Below are 12,236 nucleotides of genomic sequence, written 5' to 3'. Positions count from 1 at the left end.
CAGCAGCCACTGCACACCCGACCTAGCTGCTTCTCATGATCCAAGCCCAGTCTATCTGCTCTTTCCTACGGCCCTTGCACATGGTCAACACTGTTCTTGGAGGTAAGCCATTACTCTTTGTCCCTGAGCAAATAAAACTCATTGATGTTGCTGAAGGGTTTTGCATTTTGTTAACCACCAGAAAATGAAGGGAAACATGACTGACAAACTTGGGGTAGAGGATGGGGGGAAATGCTATAAAATACCTGGGTGTTTGAAGGATCTTTCAAAATTCTTCTTAAGAATCTCAGAGAAACTTAGGAAGCTCCATTTAGTTTTCAGAATTCTTATCTCACTTGGAACCTCCATATGTTGTCTGGATACAGGAGAGGCCAAGCCTGGTATGCTTCTCTTATTCTTTCTCTGCTTTCTAGCAAGCATGGCTCTCATTCCCTCGTGTCCCAGACCCTCCCTTTACCAAGGTGATCAGAGGAGAGAAGGCAGAGAGAGATACAACAGTTTCTGTCTCTGGGCAAGAATGATCTCATGTGGGCTTCATTCTTAACCAGAGAGACCTCACTAAGTCTGTCTTCCCAGAAGCCCATCTGCTGCTGTACACAGGCCACAGGCTCATCAGAAGGGCGATTCTGTGTGAAGAGCCAAGGCACGGTGTGGTGGTTTGAACAGGTTTGGCCTCCTCAGACTCTGTGTTTGAATGCTTGGCCCATAGAGAGTGGTACTATTAGCAGGTGTGGCCTTGTTGGAGTGGGTGTGGCCTTGTTGGAGGAAGTGTGTCACTGTGGGGGCGGACTTTGAGACCTGCTATGCTCAAGCCACACCTGGTGTAGCACACAGTCTCCTTCTGCTGCCTCTGGATAAAGAGGTAGAGCTCTCAGCTCCTCCAGCACCATGTCTGCCTGGATGCTGCCATGTTTCCTGCCATGATGATAATAGACTGAACCTCTGAAATTGTAAGCCACCCCAATGAAATGTTTTCCTTTATAAGAGTTGCCGTGGTCATGATGTCTCTTCACAGCAGTGGACACTCCAACTAAGACACATGGCATATGCCTGTAATCAGGGTACTTAGGAGGCAGATGTAGGACGATCATGAATTCAAGGTCTGTGTAGGTCACTCACAGAACCCTGTCTCCAATCAGACAGACAAAGGAGCAAAGCTGAGTCTAACTTCACCTTTGACACTTCTTTAACAACAAGTGGGTTTTTCTTTGTCAATGTTTCCAGATGATACTTGATGGTCTCTGCCTCTTCTAGGACATCTTCATCTTCAGGCTCTGTTACACCAGAGATCATTCCCTACGTCCCCAAGACAAGGGCAGAGATGTGCTTTAGAGGTAGCAGATGGACTTGACGAGGGTCAGAAGGGATGGGGCCCTGAGGGTCCTGTGACAGTGCCCATGTATGCACACAATGCCACCGCAACTCGGGGACAACATAGGTATCTGCATTTACACTGGCCTGACCATGATGAGGTAGGCAGTCAAACCACAAAGTGTCAGCTTTTCAATAACACAAGTTTAAAACCCAGGAATGTCAAGACAAAGCAAAAGCTTATCTCCTTCAGTTTCCTCTAGAGACCTGACTCTAGAAGATAGTCATGCCCTGAGCTAACAGAACAGACCTTCCTCCAGGTGTCTCATAGTTGCCTGCAGAGGTATTCCATAAGGTAAGTTATTCTAGCACTCTAGGGTCTCATGCTAGTCAGCTAGCCCTAAATACACCCCAGGTGACTAGTATGTGGACCAGGGCCTCTGGGGTCAAGTCAGATTCTTCTCCTCCTCTGTGGCCCCTGCACATGGGCTGACACCTGTCTGCCTGGAGATTATAAACAGATAGCTGGATGGCGTCAGGGATCCCTCTGATATGGAAAATCAAGGTAGCTAAACAACAAGGGAAGGAAGCTTAGAGCCAGACTGTGACCTGTTCTTCTATGACTTAACCCCAATGAACTCACCGATTTTTCCTTCCGAGAGAAGCAAGAGAGCCTGGATCTCAGTACACAGAATGCATTGGCTTCCATGAGGAAAAGCAGGGTGATGTATACAGGTCCCAAGACAGCCAGGGCTGTCAGGTACTTCCCTATTCCCAGCGAGTCCCAGGCATAGATGTTCTCTTGGACCACATATCCTTCTACTAATAGGAAAGAAGCGGGTGTTAGCGCATTAGCGCACTGATTTGGTGATTTTCAAAGGCACTCCGCATCTTAAATATAGCAAGTAAATTCACACAGTAACCAATGTTACCAGAGAAGCGTCATTGTTACCAATGCTTCTACCGCACCCTAGCAGGGGGTGAACAGGGGCCTTTGTTTGCTGCCTCCAATCAGCGAGTGAGCACAGTGGTTCACACCTGGAATTGCAGGTCTTAGGAAGCTAAGTAGGAGAACTGCCATAAACACGAGACTAGTATGGGCTACATAGCCGTTCTAGGGCATCCTGTGATGTATAAGATACTTTGTCTCAAAAAAACAAAAACAAACCAACAAGACAAACATCCAAAACCTTGAGACTAAATAGGGTCATGAGCCTGGGGGGACTTACTACTGTTATTCTACTAAATGAATATAACAATCAAATGACTCTTATATCCATCGGTCAGTGCACTGCTCAGCCCCTGTCAGAGAAGGTTCTTTTTGCGGCAGATGATAATTAGCACAGAATCCCACACTCTGCGTGCTTGCAAAGAGAAACTTTGGAACGCTCAGCCCTAAATGGGATGTCTGTGTGATGCCCTCTCCTTAAGGCTCAATGATCTAAGCCAAAGAAGGGGTGGGAAGGTTGTAGGAGCTGGAAGTGGTTGGTGGAGAACTCGAAAGAAACTGCATTTTCCCAGACACAACAGGGAAGAGTCTGTGACAACCTGCGTAAGATCTCCACAAGCTCAAGCCAGACAAAAAAATCCCAGCACAGAGGGGAAGTGGGCGGGAAGTCCCACCCCTAACCAGGACGCTATCTGGTAACTGCTGGGAGAAGGAAAATGAGTTCTCTTCAACGGAGTAACTCTGTATATCAACTACATGCACTCTGGGGCGGGCTTCATCCTCAGAAGGGATCAACCAACACAAACCGGACCCTATACTTGTTTGTTTGTTTAAGAGAGGAAGAATCTGAAGTCCGGTGGGTAGAAGACAGGGAAGGATCTGGAATAAGTTGGGGGAGGGGAAAGAGTAAGATTAAAATAGTTTATGAAATTCTCAAAGAATAAATAATAACATTATTTAAAACAACAAGGGGGACTGGACAGATGGCTCAGGGGTTAGAGCATGGGCTGCTGTTTCTTAGGACCCTGGTTTGGTTTTCAGCCGCCATGTGGCAGCTCAAAACTGCCTGTAACTCCAGTTCCAGGGGATCTGACGCCCTCTTCTGAATTCTGTAGGTACTACATGCAAATGCTGGACAGACATATATGCAGGCAAAACACCCATGAAGTGGAAACTTGTAGTTCCTTTAAAAAGTTAGTTGTGCCAAATGGTTTTGCTGGAGCAAACACACAAAGGAGTGTTTTTGCTGTGGACACAGTAAAAAGATGTTTTGCTAAAGCAAGCACATAAGAGGACGTGTAATAAAAGATGCTAAAAGATGCATGTATTGGTTTGTCTTACGTGTGTTGTTGAGATCCATTTGCTGTCTCAAATGTTTGTAAAGATGTGTATTTAGAAATTATGCAATTTTATGTATTTAGAAATTATGTTCACAGAGGAAACAAAAGAAAGATGTAGGCGGTGAAAGTTCTTTTCCATTTCCTTAAACATGGCTTAGCTTTGTGCATAATTCTTCCATATTTTTAACCTATTTTTATTATGTAGTGTTGGTGCTCCAACCCAGGGCATCATGCATGCTAGTCACACTACTACAGAGGTACAATTATCTTAATAAAAAAATTATTTTTTTAGTTGGTGTGGTGGCCTGTGCCTTTGACTTTGATCCCAGCACTTGAGAGACAAAGACAGGATCTCTGAGTTAGGCCAGCCTGGTCTACAGAGCAAGTTCCAGGAGAGCCAGAGCTACACAGAGAAACCCTGTCTTGAAAAACAACAAAAAAAATATTTTATGTGTATGTGTGTTTTGCCTGCATGTGTATCTGCATAATGTGTGTGTGTGCTTGGTGCCCACAGAGGCCTGACAAAAGCATTAGATCCCCTAGAATTGGAATTAGACGGCTGTTAGTCACCAATTGGCTGCTGGGAATTGAACTCAGCTCTGGAAGAGCAGCCTGTGCTCTTGATGGCTGAACCATCTCTCTAGTCCTTAATTTTAAAAATTACACTTATTTACTTGTATGTATGTGTGTGTGTATGTGTGTATGTGTGTGTATGTGTGTGTGTATGTGTGTATATATGTGTGTATATGTGTGTATGTGTATGTGTGTGTATATGTGTGTATGTATGTGTATGTGTGTATATGTATGTGTGTGTATGTGTGTGCATGTATATGTGTGTGTATGTGTGTGTGTATGTGTATGTATGTGTGTGTGTGTATGTATGTGTGTGTATGTGTGTATGTGTCTGTGTGTATGTGTGTATGTATGTGTGTATGTGTGTGTGTATATGTGTGTGTATATGTGTGTATATGTGTGTGTATGTGTGTGTATGTGTCTGTGTGTATGTGTGTGTGTATGTATGTGCGTGCGTATGTGTGTGTATATGTGTGTGTATGTGTGTGTATGTGTGTGTATGTGTGTGCATGTGTATGTGTGTGTATATGTGTGTATATGTGTGTGTATGTGTGTGTATGCATGTGTGTATGTATGTATGTGTGTGTGTGAGTGTGTGTATGTGTGTGTGTGTATACGTAGGGTGGGAGGCACATATGCTACAGCATGTTTAGAGATTAGACAAGTCTCTCTTCTTCTGTCAGTTAAGTCCCAGGGATCAAACTCAGTCCTTCAGGCTTGGCAGCAAGCACCTTTACCCACTGAACCATCTCACTGGTCCAGATACAATCTTTTAAAATGAAAATGAGGCCGGGCAGTGGTGGCACATGCCTTTAATCCCAGCACTTGGGAGGCAGAGGCAGGTGGATCTTTGAGTTTGAGGCCAGTCTGGTCTACAAAGTGAGTTCCAGGACAGCCAGGGCTACACAGAGAAACCCTGTCTCAAAAAAAAAAAAAATACTATGTCTTATCTTCTCTAACAGGCTTGTTTTACTTAATAATATATACTGGACATTGGCCACATAGGCATATACAGATAAAATAGCTTTTTGATACCTGTATCATTTTCTACTGTATAGGTATACCATGGCTTGTTAACTAGTCTCCTTTTAGTATACCTGTAGGTTACTGTCTTCTTGAGTCCCATATAAAATTACATAGCACAGTTATTTCTCTGTATTCATAGGCTCTGCAACCATGGGTTCAAGGTGGAGATGTCAAAAAAAAATCAGACAATAAAAATTGTATTTGTACTAAAATCTATCATTTTCTTCTTGCCAATATTCTTAAATATGGTGTAACTACTATTTATATAGCATTTACACTATATTAAGTGTTTTAAGAAATCTAGAAATAATTTGAAATATGTGTGAGCAGACTAAGGTATAGCTCAGTGGTAGAACAGTTGCATAAAATACACAAGGCTCACACACACAGAGACAGACAGAGAGACAGAGACAACATATAGCTATGCATAGCTTATATGCACATGCCATGTTTTTTCACATTAAAGGGTAAATGTGCCAATGAATTATAGGTTGGTGGAGTGGCACGTGCCTGTGACTAGGTAAATCTTTTCAAGTTCAAAGCTCGACTGATTTAAATAGTTAGTTCCTGAACAGCCAGGGATACATAGTGAGACTTTATACCAAATGGTAGTGGCATAATCCGTTAATCCCAGCAATCGGAAGGTGGGGGCGTGGGGCATCTCTGAGTTCCAGACCAGCCTGATCTACAGAGCAAGTTCCAGGACAGCCAGAGTTATACAGAAAAGTCACATCTCAAAAAAAATAGAGAGAGAGAAAAAAAGAAAGGCCAAATTATATTATATAAACCATATGAGGATAAAAATGTTAGGACCATTGTACTCACAAACATCATTGCAGTCAATATCACTCAAATTCTTAGCATTGCAAAACTTTTTCAGCTCAAAATTGTAGTACAAGTTGGAGAAGGCCATTCCCAGGCAGTGTCCAGGAAGCATCAGGAAAACATGATCCAAGGAGTCTGAGAGTTCTGTGTAGCCGAGGTCTGCAATGAGAACAGAAAGCACCAATTGTACTAGCACCGGGGAAAGTCTCCCTGCCACCCCTCTCCTCAGTCACTTCTGGAGTCTGGATGGACTTCACACTCTCAGGCCTTCAGACCAGACTGTGGTTTCCCTGACTCCTGGTGTTGACTCTCCTGCCTTCTGTTCACTCAGCTCTAAGCCGTAAGCATGTTTCTTTGCTTAGTTCCTTGGACTGTCACTTCCATTATCCAGAGAGCACACTGTGTCTGAGAAAGTCAGAGGCAGCATGGCTCTAGCAGGGCTGTGTGAGCGGATGTGGAAAGGCCAAGGGGTGTGGACTGAAGGTGAGCTGAGCCAGACCGAACAGGGAATGGAGCCAGTTCTGGACTTACTCCGGTATTTTACTTTCCCCTGTGCTGAAGATTGAACCTAGGGGCTCACGCATGCTAGGCAAGCAGACCACCATATCCCCTGCTCCAGAGTGTCATCTTGAAGTCAGACAAGGAGTATAAGGTCCCTTCCTCCATGCTTTACGGAGACTAAACTGTCATGAAAGGTCCCTTAGGAGAGAGGACAACTCCCCAAATCAAAGAAAAGGGAACTTGTAAATCAAATTTTAAATAAAAGTAAGGAGGATGGCTAAGGAGATGGCTCAGTGGTTAAGAACACTGGTTGTTCTTCCAGAGGACCTGGGTTCAATTCTCAGCCCTAATGTGGTAGGTCACAGCACTCTAACTCTGGTTCTGGGGGACCTGACACCCCTTTACCCCTTCTGGCCTCTGTGGCCACCAGTCATGTCAGGGATGTACATACAGACATTCATGCAAACACTTACATACATAAAACAATGTTTCTTAATCTTATGTGTATGAGTGTTTTGTCTGCATATATGTTCGTATGCCCTGGAGTCTAGAAAAGGTTGGTAGACCCTCTGGGACTGGAGTTACAGACATTTGTGAGCTACCATGTGGGTACTGGGAATAAAACTGGGCCCTCTTGAAGAGCAGCCAGTGTTCTTAACTGTTGACCCATCTCGCCAAGTCCCGCCCCAAATAAAAATTACTTTTAAAAATAAAGAACAAAGTGGAAGGGAAGGGAAGTCCATCCGAAGGCACCATGAGGCATAAATGCAAACGAAAAAGGGCTGTGGAGAAAAAGGGCTCCACAGCTGTGGGCTGCGGAGAAGCTCGGCAGTGGAGCTGTCAGCTCTTACAGGAGACTGGAGTCTGGTTCCCAGCAACCATGTCAGACAGCTCACAAACCACTGGGCCCTACAGCTCCCGAGGATCTGATGCCCTCTTCAGTCCTCCATGTGAAATCCCACATACGTGTACAGACACACAGAGAAACGCAGACACATGCACACAGTCACGTAATAAATTCTAATAGGAAGCGGAGGTAACATGTCAGCCCTTTGGTCTAACCCTGACCAGAGATGGCAGCATAAGTGGGAAGACATCAGTTTTGAGTGTGTGTTGTAAATAATGACTGACTCTGCACTTTTACAAGAGCCCTTCCTCCCATACTGGTCAATTCATTCACTTATTTCCCTCTTTTTAAAAAGTAAAGAACATTACATTTTAGTGAAATGCATGGATCCCAGTGATTTGTAGGTCTGTAAATCCATGTAGACCGGTGCCCAGTTCAAGATCAAGAACATCTCTTCATCCCCCAAAGCTCGCCAGCATGTTCTGTCAGCCCTGTGTCCCACCGTACCCCTCCAGATCCCTCCTTTACCCCCACCCCCCCACCCCGGCCCAGAGGCAACTCTTTATCTGATTCTGTTTCTGAGATTCATTTTGTCTGTTCATGAACTTCACACTGGACAGCGAACTCTTTTGCTCAGCGCTGTCCCCTTTTACAGCGGAAGAGCAATCTACAGAGTGAATGTGGCTGAGATGTCTGTCACCCACATGTTCGCCGCACAGCAGCTGCGAGCGCCCCGTGACTGCTGTGGCTGCTGGGGGAGAGATTCCTGCTTTATGTAACATGTCGATGTGATCCCTTACCCTTCTCACTCGTGACAGTGACGAGGACCACAGGGCTGATGCTGAGGAAGGTGAGCATTAACACAAGCTTCACACAGGCACTACCAGGGGTCTTAAAGGAGAAGCTGACTGTGTAGACCAAAGGGATGATAGCCCAGCCGTACAGCATCATTATCAAGACCACCGCTGGGATGCTCTCGTGGTGTGCAAACGCTTCTTCCTTATACCATAAAAACACCAACTTAAGAGAGGGAAGAGAGAAGAATTTGGAAAAGTCAGTAAGGGTTCATCCCAAGTGCTAAGAATATAGTGATTTCAGTTTTAACTACTTTATGTCTTTCTGGGAGGTGGAGGCACAGCTTGTGTGGAGGACAGAGGACCATTCTCTAGGGTTGGTTCTTTCTACCACCATTTATGATCCGGGGATTAATCTCAGGTCATAGGGTCTGTGACCGAGTGCCTCTTCTCACTAAACATCTCACAGGCCTAAGCGCAGGTTTTAAAGCAAGGCGCCAGCAAACCTTCATAAGCATTCATTAATGAGCAAGCCCTGAGAATGCTCTCAGGGAGCTGCCCTGATTATCAGTAACACAGAGCAACACAGCAAAGGATGAGGAGATGCAGGAAGTGATCCACTCTGCATAAAACAATCAGGTTGATGCCACCACAACCAAATACCAGTTGTCCGACTGTCTACTTCTGAATGATACATACATGTCTCCAAAACGCTGTCTCTCACTGACTTGAGGCAGGAGCTCTGTGAGGACTACACAAACCCCACTGCACAAGGTACCCCATGCCCGAAGATATCAGAGCTAAATGAACTTTCCATTCCAGCCAGGGCTGAGCTACCAGTAGAACTTCTCAGCCAGTTCTGAGTTGAGTTAGCAGGTGGTTCTTTCAGGGAAACCCCTGGTCCTCAGGACGCGATGCCAGCACCGTCAGGTACTCACCACCAGCAGCAGAGTGGGAACAAGGAAAGAGAGGAGGTCCCACAGCAGAGCAGAGAGCCAGAACACAACCATGCTGACTCCACTCACAAACTGGAGGTTCTTAGACTTAATGTTTTTCTCTCCCACCGTCAAGATGGCGAAGGAACTTGACAGGAAAGCTATTCCAAAAAGAAAGTTGACAACAAGGTAGTGTCCTTTAGGGCCCCTGCGAAAGACAGAAAGCAACTGTGACTGGCAAAATAAGCACTTGAAATGAAAACGAGACAAAGAAGCAGGCAGGAAAAGTGAGAAGTCCATTGGAGCTGGAGCTTGAGTCGGGGAGAAGGGCAGTCTCACGCACTGGTACAGGATCGACTCTGAGAGCTCCATGGCTGTCTGAGGCTGAGGGTAGTTGGTTGTGGTAATGGAAGCATTGGCACCAGAAAGCAACTTGAAGAGAAGATTGTCCACCAGAGCCAGAGCCAGGCCAGGGGAGTGGTAGGCCTGGTTGTTGAACAGCGCTTTCACCGTGGTGTAGTTATTCGTGTCTTCAAACGAAGCTGCTACCACATACAGCTTATCAAAGTCCTCAGGGGCCTCCTTTGCCTTCTTCAGTAGAAAATCCTCTACAGAACCTGGGAGGAAGCCAAAGGCACACTGGGCAGAGAGAGTTGCTGAGAAACATCTCCCCAGGCCCAGTGGTGCACACACAGTACAGGCATCACGAGCCTCCCCAGTCTTCTGCTCCTTCTGGGTACCCCATTACAACCTCATACACACCCAAAGGCTGGCTGCCTCCTACCCAGCTCTCTATTGAATTCTAGCTGATCTCCAAGTCTCTGTCTCTAAAGTCCTTTTGAATCCCAATTGTTTTTCCTTCCAAACACCTCAACCAGATCTAGCCCCATAATGGCTTCTGGGAGGGTGTGTTCCCAGACAAAACTCTACACCATCTGTATCTGCCTGCTTGGTGTGGAGGGACATACGTAATACCCACCTACCTGCAGTGACTCTGACCTCTAGGCAAAGCCACATGTCCACATATTATAAAATGCACCTTCTGTTTTACTTTTGTTGTTGTTTGTTTTTGAGACAGAGCCCCATTATGTAGCCCATGCTGGCCTGGAACTCACTCTATAGATCAAGCTGGCCTCAAACTCACAGAGGCAGATTTGACCTACCTCTGCATCCTGAGTGCTAGGATTAAAAGCATGTGCCACTTAGAACTTGCCTGGCTTAGAACTTGTTTTCTGCAATATGGTTTGGATGTAGTTTATTCCTTACAAAAGCTATGTAGAAAGGCAGTCTCCAGGGTATTTGCACTGAAAGATGGCGAGAGCTTTGTTGTGGCTGCCCGTGTGGGCTGGGGTGCTTCAGCCTTAAGGGTTACTCAGTTGTAGTAGGAGTGGGTTCCTTCTCTTTGGAGGTGTTGAGTTATGCAGTGGATTCAGCTTCCTCTTCCATGAAATCCCTTCCTCCTGCTACAACACACAACAGGAAGCTCTCCTCGGAAGCCGAGCAGACAGTACCTTACTCTTGAACCTCTCAACTCAGCACCACGGGCCAGAACAAACCTCTACTTTCTTCTCTGTTGCATGTTGACAGAGTAAAGCTGTCTAGACTCTTGGCCTCGTGTCCTTACATTCTCACTACACCTACGACCTTGAGAGTTTGTTAAGCTTACCTGTCCTCCTGTTGTTCCAATGCCTTTGGTTGGTTTTCCTTTCCACTAGCCAGTTCCTAGTCAGACAACACTCTGGGTCTTCTAAAGCTGAGACCTGTCTGTTAGAACCATTGCTACTGTTCTGCATCTATCAGTTGTGATAGGCTTCTTGCTTACAAGCTCCCTGAGGGCTGGTACTAATTCTGCTCAATATCATATTCCCAGTACATAATGCCATATGTAATAGAAAACCTACCTATATTTTTAGAAACTTTAAAGCTGAAAAAGACATTTAGTGATCTAAAAAAAAAAATTGATGACTTTATTACAGACTGGACATCAACTAAACAAAACATTCACGGTATACTTGTCCTAAGGGTACAGCATAAAAACAGAGTTACCCTAATTTGATACACGAAGAAACTGAAGCTTTACTAAGCATAATATATTAAGTCAGCTTTCTATAATTCTAACAAATATCTGAGACGATCAACTTGTAAAGAAAAAAAGGTTTGTTTTTAACCAATAGTTCAGTTCATGGTCAACTGACCCTGTTGCATTGGGGCCTGTGGTAGAATATCACGAAAGAGGTGTGTGGAAGTGCAAACTGGTCTCCTCATAGATGGAAAATGGAAAAGGATCTGGAGGGGCCTGGGATATAACCACCTGCTTCCAGGGATGTGCTGTCCGTGACCTGGGTCAGACCTTTCTCTATGACTAATTTCTTACAAGACCCCACAACCTCTAGAGACACACCTATGGTCTCACCTCTAGAAGCCCCCCACTCCCACTTAGCCAGAGTCTAAACGACATTTTCCTGAGCCTTCCAGCTATTCAGTCTGACATCAGAGAGCACTGTATGGTTCAGAAAACCGCAGCCTCCTTGCAAAGAAAAGCAAGTCCGCTTTCTGCTCAGGCCCAGTGCCCTGCTTCTTACCTTGGATTCGCAAAGGAACCTGTCCTGCAGCCACAAGCATTTTTACAAAATTATCTGCAAGTTGAGGATCCAGGTGGGAGTTCTCAGCAATGAAAAATGGAACGATGGTCTGGCCGTATGTTTGTAAAGTCAGCTCCAGGGGCACGTTATCCAGTTTCCTTAATTTGAAGTTGAAAAAAGTGAGGCATAGCATAATGATTGCCAGAGGCAGCAGAACCTGCACGGACAGCACCAGCATCCAGTTGCGCCGAGAATATGTGGCCTTTTTCAGGAGCATGGCGTAGAATTGTTGGCAGAGAAGACAGAACTGCAGTTGAAGAAGAGGGTAGGTGTGGTGTCAACATAGTGACAAGAGTTGGGGGCACTGAGGTGGCTTCTGCTTATGGCCACTCACAGCCCCTCACCTCAAGTGTCCCAGAACTGCCTTAGGTTAAGATGCTATGCTGTCATTGTGTTAACCAGCACTCAGAGGATGTGCACATGGGAACACCTCTGAAGGTAGAGTCTGAGGAACTTCAGACACCAAATAGAAATGACGGCATGTTTTCCTGTC

At 45.4% G+C, this 12,236-nt stretch overlaps 1 protein-coding gene across 1 annotated transcript in view; it reads right to left on the bottom strand.

The window, feature by feature from the left end:
• The window catches only part of LOC117711791 (ATP-binding cassette sub-family A member 17), a 77,053-nt gene that overhangs the window by 7,736 nt on the left and 57,081 nt on the right, over nucleotides 1–12,236 (bottom strand). Inside the window, exons 19-25 of the mRNA XM_076937214.1 lie at nucleotides 11,684–11,990; nucleotides 9,445–9,718; nucleotides 9,105–9,309; nucleotides 8,173–8,392; nucleotides 6,025–6,183; nucleotides 1,955–2,133; nucleotides 1,174–1,296 (exon numbers count right to left, since the gene is read on the bottom strand). Coding sequence (XP_076793329.1) covers nucleotides 1,174–1,296; nucleotides 1,955–2,133; nucleotides 6,025–6,183; nucleotides 8,173–8,392; nucleotides 9,105–9,309; nucleotides 9,445–9,718; nucleotides 11,684–11,990 — 1,467 coding nt within the window. The remainder of the gene's footprint in view (nucleotides 1–1,173; nucleotides 1,297–1,954; nucleotides 2,134–6,024; nucleotides 6,184–8,172; nucleotides 8,393–9,104; nucleotides 9,310–9,444; nucleotides 9,719–11,683; nucleotides 11,991–12,236) is intronic.

Source organism: Arvicanthis niloticus, chromosome 6, assembly GCF_011762505.2.
Source record: "Arvicanthis niloticus isolate mArvNil1 chromosome 6, mArvNil1.pat.X, whole genome shotgun sequence".
Lineage (NCBI taxonomy): Eukaryota > Metazoa > Chordata > Mammalia > Rodentia > Muridae > Arvicanthis > Arvicanthis niloticus.
The sequence above is the reverse complement of the archived record's forward strand: the minus strand, read 5'-3'. Positions and strand labels throughout refer to the sequence as shown.